The following is a 22,289-nucleotide window of genomic DNA, read 5'->3' as shown; positions in this document are numbered from 1 at the left end:
TTTGAGCACATCATGTCCCAGGTGTTCAGAATGTAACTGTGGATGCATTATCTCGCTTTCAGTTTGAGAGATTCAGGATGCTGCTCCGGATGCGGCAGAGGCCAGTTTGCCTTGTCCTTAGTATTTATGGAACATCGCTTTTCCAGCCTCTTAGAGTTGCTTCAGCATGCATTGTCGAAACAGTCAGCATGAGCATATGGTAAGATATGGAGCTACTGGCTTCAAATAGCCGAGTCCGAAGCGGATATTCGTGAATCTAAGGATAGGCGGCAGGAGTGTCTGGGGCCACAGCAGAACGCAATCTGGTGGTGCTCTCATACTGGTTTCGCCTGGTGGGCTGGGAAGATGTTACTAGTGATTTTGTCATTCACAAAAATAATAAGAGGTTGGAAAAAGGGCCGCAGGCCTGATACCCCAGTTACCAGTGTCATCTAGTTTGTTACAGCGTATTTGCTATCAGGTTGCTTTGGTCGGACAGTTACAATTTGAGGTTGTCTTGTTTGAAGTTGTGTTTTATTTAGCATTCTCTGGGGCCCTTTGGATTGGGGAATTAGTTTCTCCAAGTAACTTTAAGGTAGGAGGTTTGAAGGAGCCTGATGTTGTCTGGAAGCATAATGAGGTGGTTCTTATTATTAGGAGATCTAAGACTGATCAAAAGAGTTTTGGGTCTAAGGTTCCAATTAAGAAGGTCGGAGCTTTTTTTCTCTTTACTCATTCAGGATCGGTACAGCTCCTGAGGCTTTCAGATCTGGCCTTTCAGTGAGCGTATCAGGCAATTGGGCTTTTAATCATTTTAAAATGTTTGTTTTAGCTGGTCCTTCCAGGTTGGCGTGGATTCTGGGCCACTCTCACATTTTTTGGGCAGCACGGCGAACAGAAGGCAGGGTTTATGAAACAATTTTTTTCCCGCCGGATCCTCCCTGGACAGGTTACTGATATATTGTATAATTTCTTGTTGTTGCTTTTTTCCTCGATTATAAGACGACCCTGATTATAAGACGACCCCCCAAAATCTGAATATTAACTTATGAAAAAAAAGAAAAAGCCTGAATATAAGACGACCTTATAGGAAAAAAGTTTTACCAGTAAATGTTAATTCATGTAAACTATGTGAACAATTGTTTGTTAATAAAAGCTATGATTGAGGAAAATATTTTTTTTATTTCCTTTTTTTTCAACCTGCCCCCCCAGTTATGCACCTCTGCCCCCAGGCTTGCCACTCTGCCCCAGAAATGCCACTGTGCCCCATGATACGCCTTTTAACCCTCTATATGCCACTGTGCCCCATGATATGCCTTTTGACCCCCTATGTGTCACTCTGCCTCCAGAATTGCCTTATACCCCTATATGCCACTCTGGCATTTAGGGGGTTAAAAGGCATATTATGGGGCAGAGTGGCATATAGGGAGGTATAAGGTATTTCAGGAGACAGAGTGGCATATAGAGGGTTAAAAGGCATTTCTGGAGGCAGAGTGGCATTAAGGGGGTTAAAAGGCATTTCACAGAGCAGTCTGCCTCCAGAAATGCCTTATGCCCCCCCCCATTTAAAACTCCCTCCCTCCTCCAAACTTACCGGTGCTTCTGAGTCCCCGGTGCTTAGTCCGGGCAGCATGTAGAGCTCTACGCGATTCTCGTAGACAACTTCCACTTGAGCATAACACAGGAGGATCCAGGTCCCCTGCATCGCTGCGGGGGATCTGGATCTTAGTCTCATAGTCAGACCTAGTTGAGGTCTGATTATAAGATGACCCCGATTATAAGACGAGGAGTATTTTACAGAGCATTTGCTCTGGAGAAAACCTTGTCTTATAATCGAGCAAATATGGTATTATTTTGTAGCTCTTAAAATACAGTGCAACAAGTTATAAGAGTTAGCTTATTTTCCTTTCTTATTTTAAGCCAGTAATGCAAAAGTCAAAACCTTATGTGTGTGTGTGAGGAACTGCCCATCCTGTAGTTTCCTTGTTGTGCCATGATTGTAAGCTTCAGTCTAATTTCCCTTTATTTATGTCTTTTGGTGTATTGTTGTGCTGCTTGGTCGCAGGTGTGGCTTCCACAGAGTTAACATTGAACACTTTTAATGTTAAAAATACTGGCTAGCGGGGAGTGATATTTAAGCATATGCCAACTAATGCCACATTTGTTTTCCTCCACCGTGATGGCAGACAATATTTCTAGGAAATACATGGTGAAGTATAAGGTTGCTGGCATGTCTCTCAGTTAGTAAAATCCCAACATACAGTATCTCACAAAAGTGAGTACACCCCTCACATTTTTATAAATATTTTATTATCTATTTTCATGGGACAACACTGAAGAAATGGCACTCTGCTACAATGTAATCTTCCAGGGCTTTAGAGTATGAATAGAGCACTGGGATCTAAAAATCCATATATTGCACACATATGTATGTATAATGCTTCGTTAGTGTATGTTTAATTGTATTTTATTCTGAAATGAATGCATATAAGGAAGGCCAGACTCTAATGCTTAACATCGGTGTGAGCCATTGGGTTTTGCACATGCTACATCTACCCAGGTAAAGGGCACCACATAGTAAGTGGTGGCGTCACATTAAAGCGCATTCTAAAGCTTTGAGGTGTTAGGAGAAACATTTATGTTTACTATTATAAGTTGTGCCTCTCTCTGCCTCTTTCAAGTGACCGGACATCGTTTTGCCAGAGCTGTCTGAAGGAGCAGTACATTAACGGAGCATCCTCCTGTAACACTTCTTGAAAGGCTAGGACTTCTGCACCAGTATTGAGGGCTGCCTCTTCTCTGTCGTCTTCCTCGTGGGAGTCCAGCAGTGATGGAGCGTTTTTTCCGCTGTCACAGTTCAAGGTTTTTGGACAAGTTATTGGACTCATGGTGTTGTGAGATTTTATACTGTCATTTCCCTTTTGTGTTTACGTATCGTGTCACTCACAAGGTTTTTTTTGTGAACCACATTTTGCAGTCACTTATCGTTTGTAACAAGTCACATGTTTCAAAGCAGTGCTTTCTTATGTTATAATTACAATTTTAGCTCCTTGAACAACGAATGCAGAGGAAAATACTGTGTTTATTTTTCCAGTTATTTGTTGTGACGCTCCATCTATAGTTATTTATATACAACATTGCTAATTTGCACTATTTTAGATTATTTGCTTTATTTTCACGTATATGTACTATACAGCACTAGAGGCAGGTTAATCTTTTCGCTTTTCTTTGTGTCCATACATTGAGCTCTGTTTATCTTCCTGTGTGTATGTGTATGTGTATATATATATATATATATATATATATATATATATATATATATATATATATATATATAGATCTAAACACAACTCCCCTGATAACTGTTACAACTGTTACAGTCCATTCTAAATCAGCTGTTATTTACTACATTAACAATGTCTACAAGGTATGTTTGATCCATTTGATTTTATTTCTTTCAAAAACAAGAACATTTCTGTGCGAATCCAACACGCCCTCTCCCTCTCCCTCACCCTCTCCCTCACCCTCTCCCTCACCCTCACCCTCACCCTCACCCTCTCCCTCACCTTCTCCCTCACCCTCTCCCTCACCCTCTCCCTCACCCTCACCCTCACCCTCACCCTCTCCCTCACCCTCACCCTCGGCCTCTCCCTCGCCCTTACCCTCGCCCTCGGTGTCAGCCTCGCCCTCGGTGTCACCCTCGCCCTCGGTCTCTCCCTCCAGCTATAACTGTAAACAACATTTTGGAATGTTCATCCAGTATTTGTCGTCATGGACACGCTGATGTCGTCATGGACCATGGTTTAAGCACTAGAGCACAGTCATGCTGGAATAGAAAAGGGCCTTCCCCAAGCTGTTCCCACAAAGTTGGAAGCATAGCATTGTCCAAAATGTCTGGGTATGCTGAAAGGGAACTACCAAGTTGTTTGGACAATGCTATGTACCCAACTTCGTTGGAAAGACTTACAGAAAGCCTTCCCTGAGGAGTGGTGCCCCAATACTCTTGTTCATATAGTATTTATATATGTGTATATATATATATAGATATATATATAGATATATATATATATATATATATATATATATATAAATATATATATATGTGTGTTTGTGTGTATAATATATAGACAGTTATAAAATATGTTTTTTACACTATCTTTTTTTAATTCTATAAAATATTCCGTTATTTTGCTTTCTGTCAAATCTGACATTAGCTGTGAAATGTAGAACTTTTATATAGATGCAGTTGGCACTAGATGGAAACACATAACCTATTAGAGACTAAAGATACAAAGTTATTTTTCTTTTTGTGTTTTGTTATCATTTTAACAGATTTGTGCCTCAAATGTCAAGCATTTGAGCAAAATACCTAAGTAGGCTAGATAGACCGCAAGTTTAATGTTTTTTACATGGGGAAAAATAGAATTTGAAAGGAAGAATTCAGCCCAGCTAATCTGCCCATCTTTCCTGATGTAAAGACTCTGACGTTAATCAGTCATTGGTCCCGTCTTTATGATGAGGCTTAATGCCTATGCCAGGAATGCCAGGAACCTCCTTTTGGAGGTTGCACCACCCTCTCAGTAATTGAAAAAGAAGAAATGCATGCAATCCCTCATCCCGACCCCTGCTGCTGTGCGTTCAGTTTTTGGAATCCATATAAACATAATGTGGAGAATACAGTAGCATAGTTTTACTCAGGGTTATTTCAATTTAATGTTAGTAATACAAGTCTAACTATGAACCAGGGGGTAAAGAGTACAAGTGAGTTTATGCAGAGATGTGTGTTAAAATGGATTAGTTTAACCCCTTGATGACAATTGACAGTCCGGGCACATCTATGTTCGCTTTCTGCATTCAAACTGTGTTGCTGTAATGCCTTGTTGATGTTGATGCATTCAGCAACACCGAGATCGACATCTGAGGCCGCGTCTGGCAAAGTTTCCAAGAGCCAGACCCTCCTGAGATCTCTTGCTCCCCTTGCAGGTTGAATACAGGTTGTTCAACCATGCAAGTCAATGGAGCCTAGTTTTCAAATCACACTATGATTAATAAAATAAATGTAAAAAAAATAATAATAAGGAAAAAAATACTTAATAAATAAAATAAAAAGAATGATGACATGTACAAATAATTTTCCACTGATGGCACCATCAGGGGAACCTTCCAGTTCCAAAAAATGTAATATATATATATATATATATATATATATATATATATATATATATATAAGCAATTCTTGCATGGAAAGAGTTAGAATACTGGCATGTCAATGAGGTGTCTACTTTTAAAGAATGTATGATTTGATGGGGTAAATTGAATTGGCCGGGTTCAACAATGGGGAAGAATGACCACGTCAAATTTCCAATTTCAAAAATACACACGTCCCAAATGTGGCCTTTTAGCCCCCAAACAACCCAACAAGCCCATGTGTTGGGTGACAGTGTCATATACCAGGACCTGTAAATATATACCTGAATTAAAACGTGTGTGGAAAAAAATGACTACCACAAAGTTTGACAAAGACTGGTGATAGAATTAGTGCATGGAAAGAGTTAAAATATTTGAATTTGAAATACCTTCTTGTCCCGAATAAAACCCAATATATAACTTTTGTGGGTTCAGTAAATGGGAAAGAAGGAAATTACAGCTAAACACGGGCACTGCAGAAATGTTAAAACAGTCATTGTCACGAAGGGTCCAAAAAATAAGATCAGGCATGGTCATGAAGAGGTTAATCTCTTATTGCGATTATCACAGTAGGTGAAAAAAAAAGACTTGAAAAGGAAATAAAAAGAATGATAATATGTACATGATTTTCCACTGATGTCACCATGAGGGGAACCTTTCAGTTCCAAAATATGTAAAAAATAAATTAATAATAAAATTATATATATTAGTTTTTTTTATGAGCAAGTCCTAAAATTAGCACTATATCTTGAAACAATTCTTGCATGGAAAGAGTTAAAATACTGGCATGTCTATGGGGTGTCTACTTGAATTCAAACTAAATTGGCCGGGTTCAACAATGTCCCATTTAACACAGGGGAAAGGATGACCACATGTCAAATTTCCAGTTTGAAAAATGCACACGTCCCAAATGTGGCCTTTTAGCCCCCAAACAACCCGGCAAGCCCATGTGGGGTATCATCGTACTCAAGAGATGTTGCTGAACACATATTGGGGTGTTGGGTAGCAGTGTCATATACCAGGACCTGTCATGATGGGGTTAATTGCCAATTGTGATTATCACAGTAGGTGCTAGTGCTGTTTTACTAAAAGGATCTTTTTGGTTGTATGTATGTATGTATCGATCTATATATCTATTTTTTTGTTTTTTTCCATAGTATTGTTCTGCACTGTATCCACCTCTTTATGTACTGGAAGCAACAAATGGTGCAATTATGTGGTATGAAAGATACTGTAACCTTTGTGTGTCTGACTGGGGTCAAAACAAAAGGGGCAACAACACAAAAGACTTAAGCAGTGTGGAAAAAAAAAATAAAAATATTCCTCTCAGCAGTCCTGTGACGAGGATGATCCTGCAGCTGCTCCATCTGCACCTTCTTTTGCCCGAAACACCTAGACTGCGCTCTGATCAACTGGGGAGTTTTTGGCAGCTGGGGCCTGGGAGAACAGTGGACCTGGAAGAATAGTTGAGACAAGGCATGCAGCAGTAGGGAGCAATGGGACTGATGTTGTAGACATTCTAAAGGCGGAAGTGGATAGATTGTCAGCTCCACAGGATTGGAGTCATACATCAGGTAGTTGTCTGCCAGTTGTTGGTTTGGGTTTGTTGGAGTCTTGTCTTCCAGGTCAGTTTGATAGGGTCTCTGGCGAGCGCTTGTGAGTTGTCCCCAGTAGGTATGCATGTCTCTGATGAAGTATGTGAGCACATATGGAAAGGTGATTATGTTGATGTTCTGTCTTTGGTACAAGCGGACAGAATCAGTGGAGAGGACGCGTAGGGTGGAGGTGCAGGAGGGCGACAAGGCTCGCCAGTTGCCGCGTACTTTTGAAAATTGGCTGCAGGGTTTTGCTGCTTTTGCAGGAATTATGTGCGAGAAATTCCCCGAAAAGAGTACGGCATTATTTGCATATTTGGTTTTAATATGGGGTGCATATAAGGTTTATGGCGGGGAATGCTGGTTTTTGACATGCAAGGTGGTAATCTCTGGCTTTTATTGATGACACCATCGCACCCCTTTTAGGGGGGAGCCGCCGCTGCTACAGCTGGGGCGGTGGTTGGTAGTTGAAGAGGTGTTTGTTGGCTCTTTAATGAGAGCAACTGCAGATGGTGTTCTTCATGCAGCATGAATGTTTCCACTGTGGCGGGGCTCACCACGTAGTGTAATGTTTCAAAAAATGTAGAGCGGTAGAAGTTAAATTGGCTCACAGGGACGACTCAGGTAGGAGTGAGGACCCTAGTGAGAGCGTCCATAAGATGCTACCATGGCTCACACAGTATAATTTGTTAGGTTTTCAATTTAAAGGTGAATTTTGCTATGATATGTGTTTGCCTATGGGTTGTTCGATTTCTTCTTATTATTTTGAGGTGTTTGCCACTTTTCTGGAATGGGTTGCAGTTCACAGGTCATCTTTAAGTTTGGATTTGCATTACTTAGACAATTTTCTCTTTGTGGGTGCTCCTGAGACTGGTAATTGTCGGTGTTTGATGGATAATTTTCAGCTGTTATCTTTAGAATTCGGTATACGTTTAGCACGGGACAAAACAGAAGGTCCGGAATGATAATATCCTTTCTAGGAATTGAAATAGATACGAATGATATGGTCATTTGTCTACCGAAAGAGAGAACATTTGGGAGCCTAAGCTTTTGCTGGATAGGATATATAGTTCTTGTAAGGGTACCTTAAAAATGTTTCAAGATCTCTTGGGTCACTTGACATTTGCCTGCAGGGTTATGCCATTGGTCATACTTGTTGGCAGAAGGGAGAATGTTCCAATTCAGCGTTAGAACTATTCACTGATGCCTCAGGCACAGTTGGGATGGGGGCATATTTTAAGGGGGAGTGGTGCGCTGAGAGGTGGCCACAAGAATGGCTTGATTTGATTTGTTGGAATATGGCATCCTGTATTGGCCCTGTTGCGTCATCTGGTGCTTCGATGTCTGCAGCATAACATTTGGGTTTGAGCACATCATGTCCCAGGTGTTGTAACTGTGGATGCATTATCTCGCTTTCAGTTTGAGAGAGGCCAGTTTGCCTTGTCCTTAGTATTTATGGAACATCGCTTTTCCAGCCTCTTAGAGTTGCTTCAGCATGCATTGTCGAAACAGTCAGCATGAGCATATGGTAAGATATGGAGGTACTGGCTTCAAATAGCCGAGTCCGAAGCGGATATTCGTGAATCTAAGGATAGGCGGCAGGAGTGTCTGGGGCCACAGCAGAACGCAATCTGGTGGTGCTCTCATACTGGTTTCGCCTAGTGGGCTGGGAAGATGTTACTAGTGATTTTGTCGTTCACAAAAATAATAAGAGGTTGGAAAAAGGGCCGCATGCCTGATACACCCCCCCCCCAGTGTCATCTAGTTTGTTACAGCGTATTTGCTATCAGGTTGCTTTGGTCGGACAGTTACAATTTGAGGTTGTCTTGTTTGAAGTTGTGTTTTCTTTAGCTTTCTTTGGGGCCCTTTGTTTTGGGGAATTAGTTTCTCCAAGTAACTTTAAGGTAGGAGGTTCGAAGGAGCCTGATGTTGTCTGGAAGCATAATGAGGTGGTTCTTATTATTAAGAGATCTAAGACTGATCAAAAGAGTTTTGGGTCTAAGGTTCCAATTAAAAAGGTCGGAGCTTTTTTTCTCCTTACTTATTCAGGATCGGTACAGCTCCTGAGGCTTTCAGATCAGGCAATTGGGCTTCTAATCATTTTAAAATGTTTGTTTTAGCTGGTCCTTCCAGGTTGGCGTGGATTCTGGGCCACTCTCACATTTTTTGGGAAGCACGGCAAACAGAAGGCATGGTTTATGAAACAATTTTTTTCCCGCCGGATCCTCCCTGGACAGGTTACTGATATATTGTATAATTTGTTGTTGTTGCTTTTTTTTCTCGATTATAAGACGACCCTGATTATAAGACGACCCCCCAAAATCTGAATATTAACTTATGAAAAAAAGAAAAAGCCTGAATATAAGACGACCCTATAGGAAAAAAGTTTTACCAGTAAATGTTAATTCATGTAAACTATGTGAACAATTGTTTGTTAATAAAAGCTATGATTGAGAAAAAAAAAATTTATTTCCTTTTTTTTCAACCTGCCCCCCCAGTTATGCACCTCTGCCCCCAGGCTTGCCACTCTGCCCCAGAAATGCCACTGTGCCCCATGATACGCCTTTTAACCCTCTATATGCCACTGTGCCCCATAATATGCCATTTGACCCCCTATGTGTCACTCTGCCTCCAGAATTGCCTTATACCCCTATATGCCACTTTGGCATTTAGTGGGTTAAAAGGCATATTATGGGGCAGAGTGGCATATAGGGAGGTATAAGGTATTTCAGGAGACAGAGTGGCATATAGAGGGTTAAAAGGCATTTCTGGAGGCAGAGTGGCATTAAGGGGGTTAAAAGGCATTTCACAGAGCAGTCTGCCTCCAGAAATGCCTTATGCCCCCCATTTAAAACTCCCTCCCCCTCCCTCCTCCAAACTTACCTGTGCTTCTGAGTCCCCAGTGCTTAGTCCGGGCAGCGTGTAGAGCTCTACGCGATTCTCGTAGACAACTTCCGCTTGAGCATAACACAGGAGGATCCAGGTCCCCTGCATCGCTGCGGGGGATCTGGATCTTAGTCTCATAGTCAGACCTAGTTGAGGTCTGATTATAAAACGACCCCGATTATAAGACGGGGAGTATTTTACAGAGCATTTGCTCTGGAGAAAACCTTGTCTTATAATCGAGCAAATATGGTATTATTTTGTAGCTCTTAAAATACAGTGCAACAAATTATAAGAGTTAGCTTATTTTCCTTTCTTATTTTAAGCCAGTAATGCAAAAGTCAAAACCTTATGTGTGTGTGTGAGGAACTGCCCATCGTGTAGTTTCCTTGTTGTGTCATGATTGTAAGCTTCAGTCTAATTTCCCTTTATTTATGTCTTTTGGTGTATTGTTGTGCTGCTTGGTCGCAGGTGTGGCTTCCACAGAGTTAACATTGAACACTTTTAATGTTAAAAATACTGGCTAGCGGGGAGTGATATTTAAGCATATGCCAACTAATGCAACATTTGTTTTCCTCCACCGTGATGGCAGACGATATTTCTAGGAAATACATGGTGAAGTATAAGGTTGCTGGCATGTCTCTCAGTTAGTAAAATCCCAACATACAGTATCTCATAAAAGTGAGTACACCCCTCACATTTTTATAAATATTTTATTATCTATTTTCATGGGACAACACTGAAGAAATGGCACTCTGCTACAATGTAATCTTCCAGGGCTTTAGAGTATGAATAGAGCACTGGGATATAAAAATCCATCTATTGCACACATATGTATGTATAATGCTTCGTTGGTGTATGTTTAATTGTATTTTATTCTGAAATTAATGCATATAAGGAAGGCCAGACTCTAATGCTTAACATCGGTGTGAGCCATTGGGTTTGGCACATGCTACATCTACCCAGGTAAAGGGCACCACATAGTAAGTGGTGGCGTCACATTAAAGCGCATTCTAAAGCGATTTCCAGCAGAGAGGACCATGCCAGCTGTCGTATATTCATTCCCCCTGTATAACAACCACAGCACTGTCCTAGTGCATGTTGAGGAAACCCAAGGGGCAGCTCCTGTGGTAAGCCTAGGCCTAAGAAAGCTTCAGCTTCTGCCACACATTAGAGACGGCCATAGCTATAAGTACCGCTCCATGTAATTTCACAGAAAAGCACAGCTTGGAGTGGTTATAAGCCACAAAGAAGATTTGGGATGGCTCCAGACACTAGCTAAATTGCTTAAAGCTTGTAATTCTCTTTATTCTTATAATGATTTTTTTTTTTTAACATTCATATCTCCACTAAAAGAAAACAAAAAAGTACAACCCGTTCCAACTTACAATATTCAACAGACATACAACGTCGCCCATGCACACACACTAACACTGTTTGCTATATAGGCTTTCAAGTAAAGCATGACCATAGGTTTCTCCTGGAAGCAGCAAATGGTAACAAACATTGCTTGAAAAGCATCATGTGAACTTCCAAACATCTGTTCCCAGGTAAAAAAAAAAAAAAAAAAAAAAAAAAAAAAAAAAAAAGATCAACCTGCGTACAGGATTTTTGTTCTGAAGCAGCCAAAACCAAGGATTAGGGGATAGCGAAAACTGCATAGTGGATTAAAGCAAACGTCTGCTATCTTTCTGCTGGAGGTTTTTTTTTTTTTTAAACAAAAAAAAATAAAAATAAAATAATCTGATAGCGTCCCCATTGTCTTGTTAGAAAAAGCTACTGTACCTAGAGACTTAGGGCTGCAGTCAGGAAAATGGATGAGCAATGTGTATTTTCCAAAGATATACACCTGTGTATAGCATCGCATACTCAGCAGTACAAACCCTTCCCATACATCAGCATCTCTGAACTCAGAAGTGGGGTTGGTGATAAGCTCAGCCTGGCATTTCTATACTCAAAACACAGTTTCACTTTAGCTTGTATTTTTCTTATGAAACATTATTTGAAGGACAGTCACAACATTTCCCAGAACATTTTCTAGTATGGAGTGGGGTATTTTCTTTGTTCTCTTTACTTCTGTTTGTGAGTTTGAGTGTGTTTGGAGTGTTGTTATTGCTGGACCCTACCCAATAATCCTGAAGCTTCGCTTCCTTCCCCTTCTAAAACTATAAGGGTTAATGTATGAAAGTGCAAAGATATTTCAGTGTTAAACAACATAAAAAGACCCCAACTATACCCAGTACTAATATTAAAAATGACATGTTTTTAGGTGCAATGCTGCATGTTTCAGGTTCTAAGCATTTGACATCCCATACTTTTAAAGAAAAAAGATTTGCCTTTTTCTGTGTCACACATATATTCCAGTTACTTTAGCATTAGGAAGCGTTATGTGTTTTCAAGTACTATTCTGTCTAGGGCCTACTTAAATAAAATCTTGGTTTTCTCACAATGTGGTTGACAAAAGAGGGCATTGTGTTTCTAGTCCCGCTTTAAATGACACCCATGTATGTATATACAACATTATTTTAAAGTGGCAAACATGCAGTGATGCTTCTTCCCATTTAGCTCTGATGGACTATGGCACTAGATGGATTTTTATGCAATGTGCCAAATGAATATAGACTAGCTGACAATGGTACTGCTTTGTTGTTCTCTACAGATTCTCATTAAGCCATTTGATGTAAGCATCTCTTGTCCGAGCACCAATTGAGAAGTAGGTTGGCCAAGTGGCAAAGATCATGCAGCCATGGAACCCGTCTTCGTAGTGATCATGAGTAACATCAATCCCTGCCTCTTGCAATCGCCTGGCGTACATACTTCCATCGTCCCTCAGCACGTCATGCTCGCAGGTCAGGATATAAGTCTTTGGAAGAAGCTGAAGGGTCTCCTTCTGTGCTATTAAAGGAGAGGCCCGTATATCAAGTAATGCAGGTATCGCTTGGATTATATTAGGGGTCCCAGTGCTTTGCAACACAGGCTTGTAGTCCTTCTTGAAAGCCAAGGGAAGTAGTGAATTCCAGTTTAAACGTTCCCGTAGGGAACCAGCCTCCCTTACGTCAAGAGATGTATGATTGTTAACCAGCAATGCATGGGCATATGCATGGCTCCCATTTAGGTAGTCCAACCAGAACTTAATCATAACAAATCGAGAGAGGATGGGCATGTCTGTGTTTTGCTGATAAGAAGGTGTATTGAAGTCTAATAGTTGAAGTACTGGGTAAATTAAAGCTTGAAGTTTTACTTTGGTTGTTACATTGGGATCTTCAGCAAGCTGCAAGGAAGAAAAGTTTATTAGTTGCATGAAGTGACAGAAATAACATAGAAACATAGAATTTGACAGCAGATAATCATTTTTCCTGATGTACAGACCAAAACCATTGTCATTGGTCTTATTCTGGTGCTAATTAATATGGGTCCTGAACACAGAGAATGATCTATGATTTATATGAATATATATATGATGTTGAAAATATGATTATGGCAAATTGTTATATTTCCATTAATAGGCATCAATTAGTTTTATGATAATTGCTCTAGATTTGACAATTTACTTTCATTTCAGCAATGAACAGGAGATTTGCCTTATATCAAGTTTTTTTAATGGGCCATCATTTCATATTAATGACTTTAATTTTTTTAGTCAAAAGCAAAACTAACCTGAAGACATAAGTAAGACATGGGCAGCTGTACATTGGTTAATGAGAATGAAAGTTGGGGATGGGCGTGCATGTTTATCTTCCAATCCTTCAAGAAGCTTTTGCACTGTCCACCCACCCGACCCATTACATTGTGTTGTATATTAGGGTCTATAATATTCTATCATCAAATAGCTGGAGAGACGGTTTACTTAGTATGCATGGCGGTTTTCTTTTTTTAATTTCACCTTCACTAGCTGTTTCACCAGCCTGCATAGAAACAGAATTTGATGGCAGATAAGAACCACTCGGTACATCTAGTCCCCTGGTTTAAAGACTCAGATCTTAATAAATTATTGTTCCTGTCTTAGATTGAGAATAGCTTTATACCTATCCTATGCATTTTTAAAATTCCCTCGTTGTATTATCACTTCTGATGGGAGGCTGTTCCATTTGTCTACCACCCACTCAAGACTATGACATCTTGTTCTAACATGTCTCCTTGTTTGAGGTCAGGAAAAAATATAAGCGTGATGTTAAAATAAAAAGGAAGACGAAAAGAAAAGAAGTACATTTCATGGACATCTTACCTAATCCGAATTTGCTGAGAATAGTTAATTAACAAATGACAATGTCAAATAAGGTTTTGAATTCAGGCTGCTTGAACCGATGTTGGTAAGGTAAGTAAAAACTGCTTATATTAATATGGAAATGTGTACCCAGATATAAGTGACAATATGCAAAGACAGAAAGAATATATATATATATATATATATATATATATTTTGGATTTAAGTTTTAAATTAGACTTGTAACTAATGTAACAGGAGAAGAAAAAAAAAGTCCTGCAAATATGTAGTTGGTTCTCACGCACACACACATTTACACGCTAACACAGAAGGCCCAGATGCACAGTTGTTACCTGCTGACACACAACGGCAGCCAGATTCCCTCCTGCACTATCTCCAGAAATGGCAATCCTGTCCGGGTCAACAGAGTACTTCTCGAGAACTTCTGGACGCATGAAGTACTTTGAAGCAGACAATACATCGTACACTGGTGTGGGGAAATGAACATCTGGCACTAACCTGTATCTAAAAAAAAAATAAAAAAATTCATCTATAAGACCAACTGGGATGGAAATTCTCTAATATAAAATAAGATTTAGACTGGGTTAACTGGATAAACAGTTGCTATAACCACCCATTTAACCTGGCAATGGTAATGGAAACTGGCGAAACAGACAAGACCTATTATTAAAGAGATACGCCAGCTATCATTTCCAATCTGGTCTTTACGGCTGGGGCTCTTTTGCAACCCTAAACATTAAGTAAGTAAAACTTGGTGGTTTACGGCAAAAATATGTTGTAGTTAGATTGAATTCCACACAATGCAAATACTAATCTGATCACACTCAATCCCGTGGTTATTCATGATTTAGTAGGGATTTGTGACTGGCTAAAAAAAGGGATAAAGAAAATACATGAGTGGTTTAATCTCCAGTTTGCGAGTAATTAATTCTGAACTATGCTGCAGAATCGGCAAACCTATGAGAAATGAGTAGAGTATTGCCTTTAAAAGTGGAGTCTAACGATGTCATCGGTTTCTCTTACTGCCAACACAATGAATAATGCCGGTCTGACACTATTTTAATACAGGCTTTACTGCAGTGCTTAATATATGAGCCAATGTAAAGATCTTACAAATAACTCATTAAAAAAAGCTTCAGAAAATGTGGAAAGGCCTAAGGGTTAAATCGGTATAATCCGAAAATTGGGTTTCAACACTCTTTAATAAAGACAAATTGTTTTGCTCGTTAACGAACAGACAATTTGTCTTTTTTTTTTAATTTGAAGACAATAAAACCCATTGAACATAAATATAAATCATTACAATCAGGTGGGAAAAAGGAGCGATCAGTTTCACATATTCTTGAATGAAAATATTGCACAGAAACATAATGGTGGAGGAAGGAAAGGGGACAATCAGCCCCAATTAAAGCTACACTCAGGTGTCCCAGGGAGCCCCCTATACAAACTATGAAATCAAATGTTTTATAAGTTACTTTCATATGGATTCTTTAGTGTTACGGAAGAAAAACATACTTAGTGAGATGGACACAATGGGAGCGCTTTCCGAGCATGCACACCGAGGTCTCAATTGCTACTGTCCCCAGCATTCACTGGGCCAGCACTGTAGCTGAATGACGGTAAGTATATCAGGTGTAGTGAAAATAGCTGGGGGGACGGGGAGGGAAAAACTCATATGGGAAGATTCTAGAAAATCTCCCATGCATTTGCAGGGGATGACAACGACATCTCTTAGCAATCACATGCATTAAAGTGTAATACTATCTATTATTACTAACATGTCATTTTGTATTCTATATTACATTTTGTTTTATTTCTTTTTTTACTTGGGGGTTGTAAATTCCAGGTGCTTGATGAATCTGAACATATTTTTTCTCTTTGGCTTGGTCTGTTTGATTACTCTGGGTATACTAAGCTTTCAGATCTTAGCTGATTTATACACACACATACATATTATATATATATATATATATATATATATATATATAGTGACCAACCATAAATAACCAGATTATGGAGCTGATAACACAGCAAATTGCTGCAAAGATCTTTATATTAGTTAGCATGTGTTCCATTGTTTAGACTTACTCAATTGAGACAACCACTGCGTTCACATCCTCAGATATTTTCCGACACAAACTGTCGTAAGATCTCATTCCTAAAAGCAAGAGAGAAAAATGAGATATCATGTACTAAAAAAAAAAAGCAAAACCACATGCTGAATGATACAGTCATACCTTCATATGGAAATGTAAATATTGTGTACTCACTGACAGTATTAAAGGGGACATTGGAGCAATATACAGTATTTCAGGTGTTTCTTCCCCAAAGAGGTTTTGTTATTGAAAAAAAAAATACTGAAAAGGATTTAGATTTAATCTTAAATTCTTGAGTTCTTGCAAATTGGATCATAGGACCCTTTGAAAATATGTCATCAATCTTGGAGATCTAGTATTTGCTGATAAAGCTTAAGATCCTGGTGACACACCAGCAAAGTTTTATGAATAATCCCTATTGGAATAGAATGTGCCTGGGTTGGGAAACCACTGCTTTATGCAAATATATGCATTAATGCTAAGTGGTGGTTTGGCCTTGGAATCTTGGTCATTGTGAAACTGCTCACAACATTAATAAAATGATTATAGAGGTATTAACTAGAGACTAACATAAACACATACTTGCACCTCCGAGAGCCCATCCTCCTCCATGGATATAAATAATGCTGCGCTTTAAAGTTTCATAAGGCTCCTTCATGGGCTCAAAGATTCTGACCTCCACTCCATCAAAGACAGTGTCTGTAACTTTTAGATGGCCAGATGAAAACGGATCAAGCTTGTCAAAGTAACCAGAGATGAAATTCAGGACCCTCAAGTGATGGCTAAAGCCAATATAATGGGCCAGGTTGCTCTTAAAAACAAACAAACAAAAAATCAAACATTAATAACTGCACATATTTACTTGCACAAATTCTCAACATGATTAGCAGTATAATGTGACACTCAGCTGCTACCATCACGCCAGATTACAAGCAGGCAAATAAGTTAGGTCAACATCTTCTGAAATAATGGGCTTTGAGATCATATTCGTTTCAATGCAAGTGTTGAGCTGGCATGTAGTAAAGGCCATATGCAGGAAGCATACTTACTTTAGAAGACAGAGAGGGGGGGATACGACCGATTTCATTAGCATGCACTCCAGTTCACATTAAAAGAAAATGACGTCAAGACTGTCCCTTTAACACCACAAGATCAGTTGGGGCGTATGGCATTACCAGTATATTACACAGGGTCAGCTTAAAAGTTTTGGCAACACAAAAACTGTAGTGGTTGGACCTCCATAATGGACAGTTACGTTCCTGAGATGATATATTTTATTGGCCCCTGAATGAGATTTACCGAATAAACCCAATCACTCTGATTTTCACGATCTGTATTGGTCCCTTTTCTTTCTCTATGTTTGGGGGAACCTTTGAGGTGCCACAATCACTGCAATGCAACAAGCTTCTGTCCATCCTTCTGAAACTGTGAGATACAGTGTGATGTACTACATTCGACTACATCGCTTGACACAAAGCCGGGTATATTTCTTGGTGACACCCAATCTATTTATTTTTGAGTCACTTTTGAGCCAACAATAATTACACCCCTTACACTATAATTTGAAACTGGACTTACAGGGAGGAGTTGAACTTAAGTTTTTTAAAAAATCGTGCAAGACAGGCTTGGGCGTAGATGCATTGAACAATAAGGATTGACTTGATAAATATATAAATAAATAATAATAATATAAAAAATAAAAATCAGAGCCATCTAACTATTCATTTTTATTTATTAATTTTTTTTTACTAAAATTCCATTTTTTATGCCAACGGTGATAAAATGTCCGAAGAATATTATGTTCTTCGTGACAAGTGAGAAGCTGGAGGGCTCCTTGCTCACGTTATGTTATTTTTAGCTCTCTGGCTCTTGATGCTTTGTCAGGGTGTGCTGTTTCTCCTGGCCACTTATATTGTCTTTCAAATGATCTTTGGGAAGCAAAAAAATAATATTTGGAAATATAACAAATGGCAGTAAATGCCGTAAATCATTTTCTTTTGCCTTTGTAGTTTGAAAAGCCACATCATGTGACCTTCTAGGACTGAGCCTACCACAGATGGCCACCTTCCACATTTCTAGGTTTCTGTGTCAGATAGTTTCAGCATCAGCAAAATTCCTGTTCAGTGAAGAGTGAAAAAAGTAGGGGAAAGGTCAGTCAAAGGGCCAGCGAAAGCTCCTCCCGGCATCATTTCCTTGGCTAACAATCTCAAACGCAGACGGACATGGAGCCACCTGCTAGACTGAAGAGAGCTTTGATGAGGAGGAATTACAATCCATTCAAGGTTACTAATGGATCAGTTATTCTAGAACACAAAGGGCAGGGACGTCCAACGTGCGGCCCTCCAGCTGCTGCAGGACTACATCTCCCATAATGCTCTTTCAGCTAAGGGGCTGGCTGATGAGTATGGGAGATGTAGCCTGCAGCAGCTGGAGGGCCGCAGGTTGGGACAATATTTATCCATGCAAAACTAGAACAATTATGTTAAATTTGAGATATTTCTACTAATTGTTTCAAATTAAGCATTTTGGTCTCCAACTGTGCTAATAAGTAAAACAGTGTCTTTTCACCCAGTGTTCCAACATGTATAAACTTGTAAAGCACCCTACTGGGTGTGTCTGGCTATAATGCAGCACTAGGAAGCAATAAATAAACCAATGATTATAGGAACTGTTGTCTCAGTCTGTATATCTATAAATAAACACATGCATATATTATATATATATATATATATATATATATATATATACACATACATACACACACACACACACACACACACACACACACACAGGTATATATATTATATCCATACAGATGATTTAATGGATAGTGCTAAATTTTAAACCCCAAAAAAATGTAATGGCTTGAATGGAAACATCTGCATTTGCAGGCTGGACTGCTTAGAGTTTACTTAAATTAGTTTTTTTCTTCCTTCAATAAATCTGCCTGACGCTGGAACCCTTGAGTGCCTGGAGCCTTTATTTATCTTCTAGAGTTTACTTAAAGTCAGACTCCATGTGGGTGAACAGTCACAAACATCATGTCTTTATTATCCCCCCCCTCCTTTTACAATAGGGCAATGACCTTTCGTGGCAGATGGAGCAGAAGCATTTTATCCCCCAGGACTGAACCCAGGGACCATTTTCACCAAACTCAGGGGAATTGTGAAAGGACTAGGAATTTATCAGGAATGCAGAATGCAACAGAACACCAATTGGTAATCTCTACTGTATTCCCTTACTAAAAACCCACAACTCCTGTCTTTGTCTGGATTATCAGCCAATACCAGGATGAGCTATTCAGGGAGTGGCAAACCGGTTACTAAGGGGTTGCCGCGTAGTGTAAACTAGCTTTCAGAAATATAATGAACCTTAGGTTGGAAATGTTTAGAACTAAAATGTATTATTTGTCCAACATTAATATGTTCGGTGCAAGCCAACTCCCTGGGATCAGCTGTTCCGGCTTTAGACTCCTGTCTCGATTTACCTGATACTTTAAACTTATAAAAAAACGTGATAGTTTGCAAATGTGCACATAATAAAAGGTAACTAACGCCTACATATACACAACAGCCATTATTGGTATAAGTTAAATGTAAATAACAAACAGTTCATGATATAATATTACAGATGGTTCTTTTCACCTTATGTTAGATAAACCCCAGGCAAAATGCAGGAGTGTCCTCTGAGTCCTTAAATAACCCCACGCAATTGTTTTTGTTTTACTGATGTATATTTTGTATCACTGTGTATCATCTAGAACCTTTAGTTAATTTATTGTGTTCCGATTTAAAGTATGTTAAAAACACACAGAAAAACACCCAAAAAATAACGATTCAATATATATTAAAGGGATTCCCATAAGTTAGGAATGTATACGTATAACACACACGCTAACACCCCAAACCTTCATTCTAGATTTATTTTCATCAACAGATAGTCTGCCCCCCAATGCTATAGACTACATGGTGTATATTGTGACTGCTTATTGTGCCTGCTGCTAAACAGCATCTGACCTACACATAGCGTATATAGTAAAAGGCAACGCAAAATAATATTAGGCAGATCTGTTATGTTTCTAAAACACATAAGAGAAAGTGACCTAGATTCAGCAAACTGGTTTGAAACAGCAGTTGCTTAGAAAAGAGATCTTTTCGGGGGAAGCCACTGCTGGCTTCCCTTTACGCGAGATGATGGCCACAGCTGTTTTTTTTCTTTTTATACAATGTCATTTAAAATGTAACAAAACAAGAAAGCCGCTCACCAAATCCTGCGCACATCTGAAGGTGGCGTCTAGCAGCATGAGCTTCCAGGGCTCGGACACTGTGCTGGGCAGAGGAGTGTACACATAATAGGCTGAGAAGGCGGTCAGTGCAGTAAGCAGGGCAGACGCTACTCTCATGGTGAACACTGGCTCTCCACAGCTCCGTAGAAAGTCTTCACAGCGAAAGTTTCACGACGGTTGTTGACTTAATTGAAGGGCTCAGACCTGTCCTATCCAATCAGACAAAGGCAGGAAGGGCAGTCCATGCAGGATGGTGTCATGTCCTTGCAGAGTCTGCAATACATTCAGTAGTATGTAACATTGTAGAAGGACACAAAGAGCAGCGACCCCTAGTGGCAGCATGTAAATGCACACCCACAAACCAAGGGACTTGTACAACCTGGGCTAACTCCTACAATAGTTTGTGTCCCCCCCCCCCATTTACTATTAACACCAGACACCATATTTTAAAAATGTGGGTTTTTTTTATTCAAAATGGTGACTGTTACACAATGAAGTGTTTTGGGATATGTATAGTTTCTCCATACATGCATTCTAAGTATACCCCTAGCCCAATCCACTATAAACACCAAGTTTTATCATACTGTCTTTTGGCAAATAACAGAATGGCTCAGTTTTAATCACCCAGGAAGACCGTCTGACTAATGAAAGTCTAAGGACGAAATTTAATAAGCAGGACAACATTAATGTTACCAAAAAAAAAAATCACGAACTGGAGATATATTTATTCTTATTTATCCAAAACCCCAAAACGTAAATATTGATATAAAATTATTCAAACGTATAATTAAAAAGTAGGATCTGCAGAAAATCATGCATGGCGATCAACATATTTCCAGTTCCCGTAGTTCCGAAGCAAGAAAGCCAACGCGTGTGTATTTAATTAAGCCGTAATATTTAATACTGGTCCTTGCCAAATGCAAACATGGCAGGAATCCAAGGTATTCTGTCCAATATACTGTAGTAGAAAGAGTCACTAAACTTCAATAAAATGAATGCTCATTTTTTTTTTGGTACACACCGTTATTTTCTTATTATCCTTGGAATTATACTGATGTACAGATAGTTTTCTCTAAAGGCCATCTGCTAAAACAGAAGGAGCCATTGTTTCCACTGCCAAACAATAAAGGGGGCTGCTTCTCTTCCTACCTGTGCATTCGGATGCAATTATTTATCTGGGATTAACTGGGGCAATCCTGGTGCCATTGCCCTAAATGTCAATAGCTGTTCCAGCGTTAGCTTTATACTAACCAGCAATCCTGATTTTGCTGGACAGTCCTGTAGCAATGGTACTGTTTAATGTCCAGGGAAGCTATTCCAAAGAATAATGCTTTTTAACGTACTGAATAGGTACATGGATATACATTATTGAAAAAAAAGATCATCTTACCTTAGGGAGAAGCAGCAGCTACAGAGCTGCAGATCCCCCACCTACTCCATGCTGATTGGCTGCTTATCTCAGAAATCTGCAGAATCCCCCCCATGCAGGTCAAAGGCAGACATTAGGAACATTTAAAGGGACCCCTTAGCTGTTATATGCATTAAAGTACACATGATGGCTGGAATGTTATGTCCCTTTAAGGAAATAGGTTATGATTTTCGGCGGAAACTGACAGGAGATATTTTTTTTTTGGGGAAAAAAAAACACTTCTAAAACAATCCCCATAGCAACTACTGGAATATTGCTGCATAGTGCTTCACTTTCACTGTTTCTGAACCAGAATTGCTTGATGTATACATTTTTTTGCATGCGCAGCAAATCGTCTAATGTCACGTGTTTTATGGTTTTGTACAGGCACACATGACCTCACTTTCTAAGCTCCTATAGAAAAAAAACCCATGAACACTTATTGCTGACTGAGGATGATGTGAGTTGCTCTCTACACCAGAAGCCGGAAGCAGCTTACTTCCCAGTCAGGGACATTCTACTCACCTGCTGTTAAAAGAGCTGTTTCGATTCATCATACCTAGGAGGAGACGGTAAATAAATCCAATCCAATCAAACAAGCACGTTTCCGTGACGTCACGCCAGCGCTCTG

At 39.5% G+C, this 22,289-nt stretch overlaps 1 protein-coding gene across 2 annotated transcripts; it reads right to left on the bottom strand.

The window, feature by feature from the left end:
- Window positions 1-11,384: 11,384 nt before the first annotated feature.
- On the bottom strand, window positions 11,385-22,256 carry NCEH1 (neutral cholesterol ester hydrolase 1). 2 transcript variants are annotated; one of them, XM_053460582.1, is made up of 6 exons: window positions 22,184-22,256; window positions 20,230-20,523; window positions 16,548-16,776; window positions 15,958-16,027; window positions 14,202-14,373; window positions 11,385-12,915 (listed from the first exon to the last, which is right to left on the bottom strand). In XM_053460582.1, exons 2-6 carry the CDS (start codon window positions 20,365-20,367, stop codon window positions 12,298-12,300), a joined length of 1,227 nt encoding a protein of 408 aa, XP_053316557.1. In that variant the 5' UTR covers window positions 20,368-20,523; window positions 22,184-22,256; the 3' UTR covers window positions 11,385-12,297. The 2 variants fall into 2 exon arrangements, with proteins under 2 accessions (XP_053316557.1, XP_053316556.1); XM_053460581.1 differs by lacking the exon at window positions 22,184-22,256 and adding an exon at window positions 21,641-21,688.
- Between the last annotated feature and the right edge of the window lie 33 nt (window positions 22,257-22,289).

The sequence above is a fragment of the Spea bombifrons genome, chromosome 3 (genome assembly GCF_027358695.1).
Source record: "Spea bombifrons isolate aSpeBom1 chromosome 3, aSpeBom1.2.pri, whole genome shotgun sequence".
NCBI lineage: Eukaryota > Metazoa > Chordata > Amphibia > Anura > Pelobatidae > Spea > Spea bombifrons.
The sequence above is the reverse complement of the archived record's forward strand: the minus strand, read 5'-3'. Positions and strand labels throughout refer to the sequence as shown.

Excerpts from the sequence above, each read along its gene's own strand:
- NCEH1 (XM_053460582.1), bottom strand. The coding sequence starts at position 20,367 with ATGAGAGTAGCGTCTGCCCTGCTTACTGCACTGACCGCCTTCTCAGCC. Across the intron at positions 14,374-15,957 it reads GCAGTGGTTGTCTCAATTGA|ATACAGGTTAGTGCCAGATG; the intron begins GTAAGTCTAAAC and ends TTTTTTTTTTAG. Across the intron at positions 12,916-14,201 it reads CTGCCGTTGTGTGTCAGCAG|CTTGCTGAAGATCCCAATGT; the intron begins GTAACAACTGTG and ends TCTTCCTTGCAG.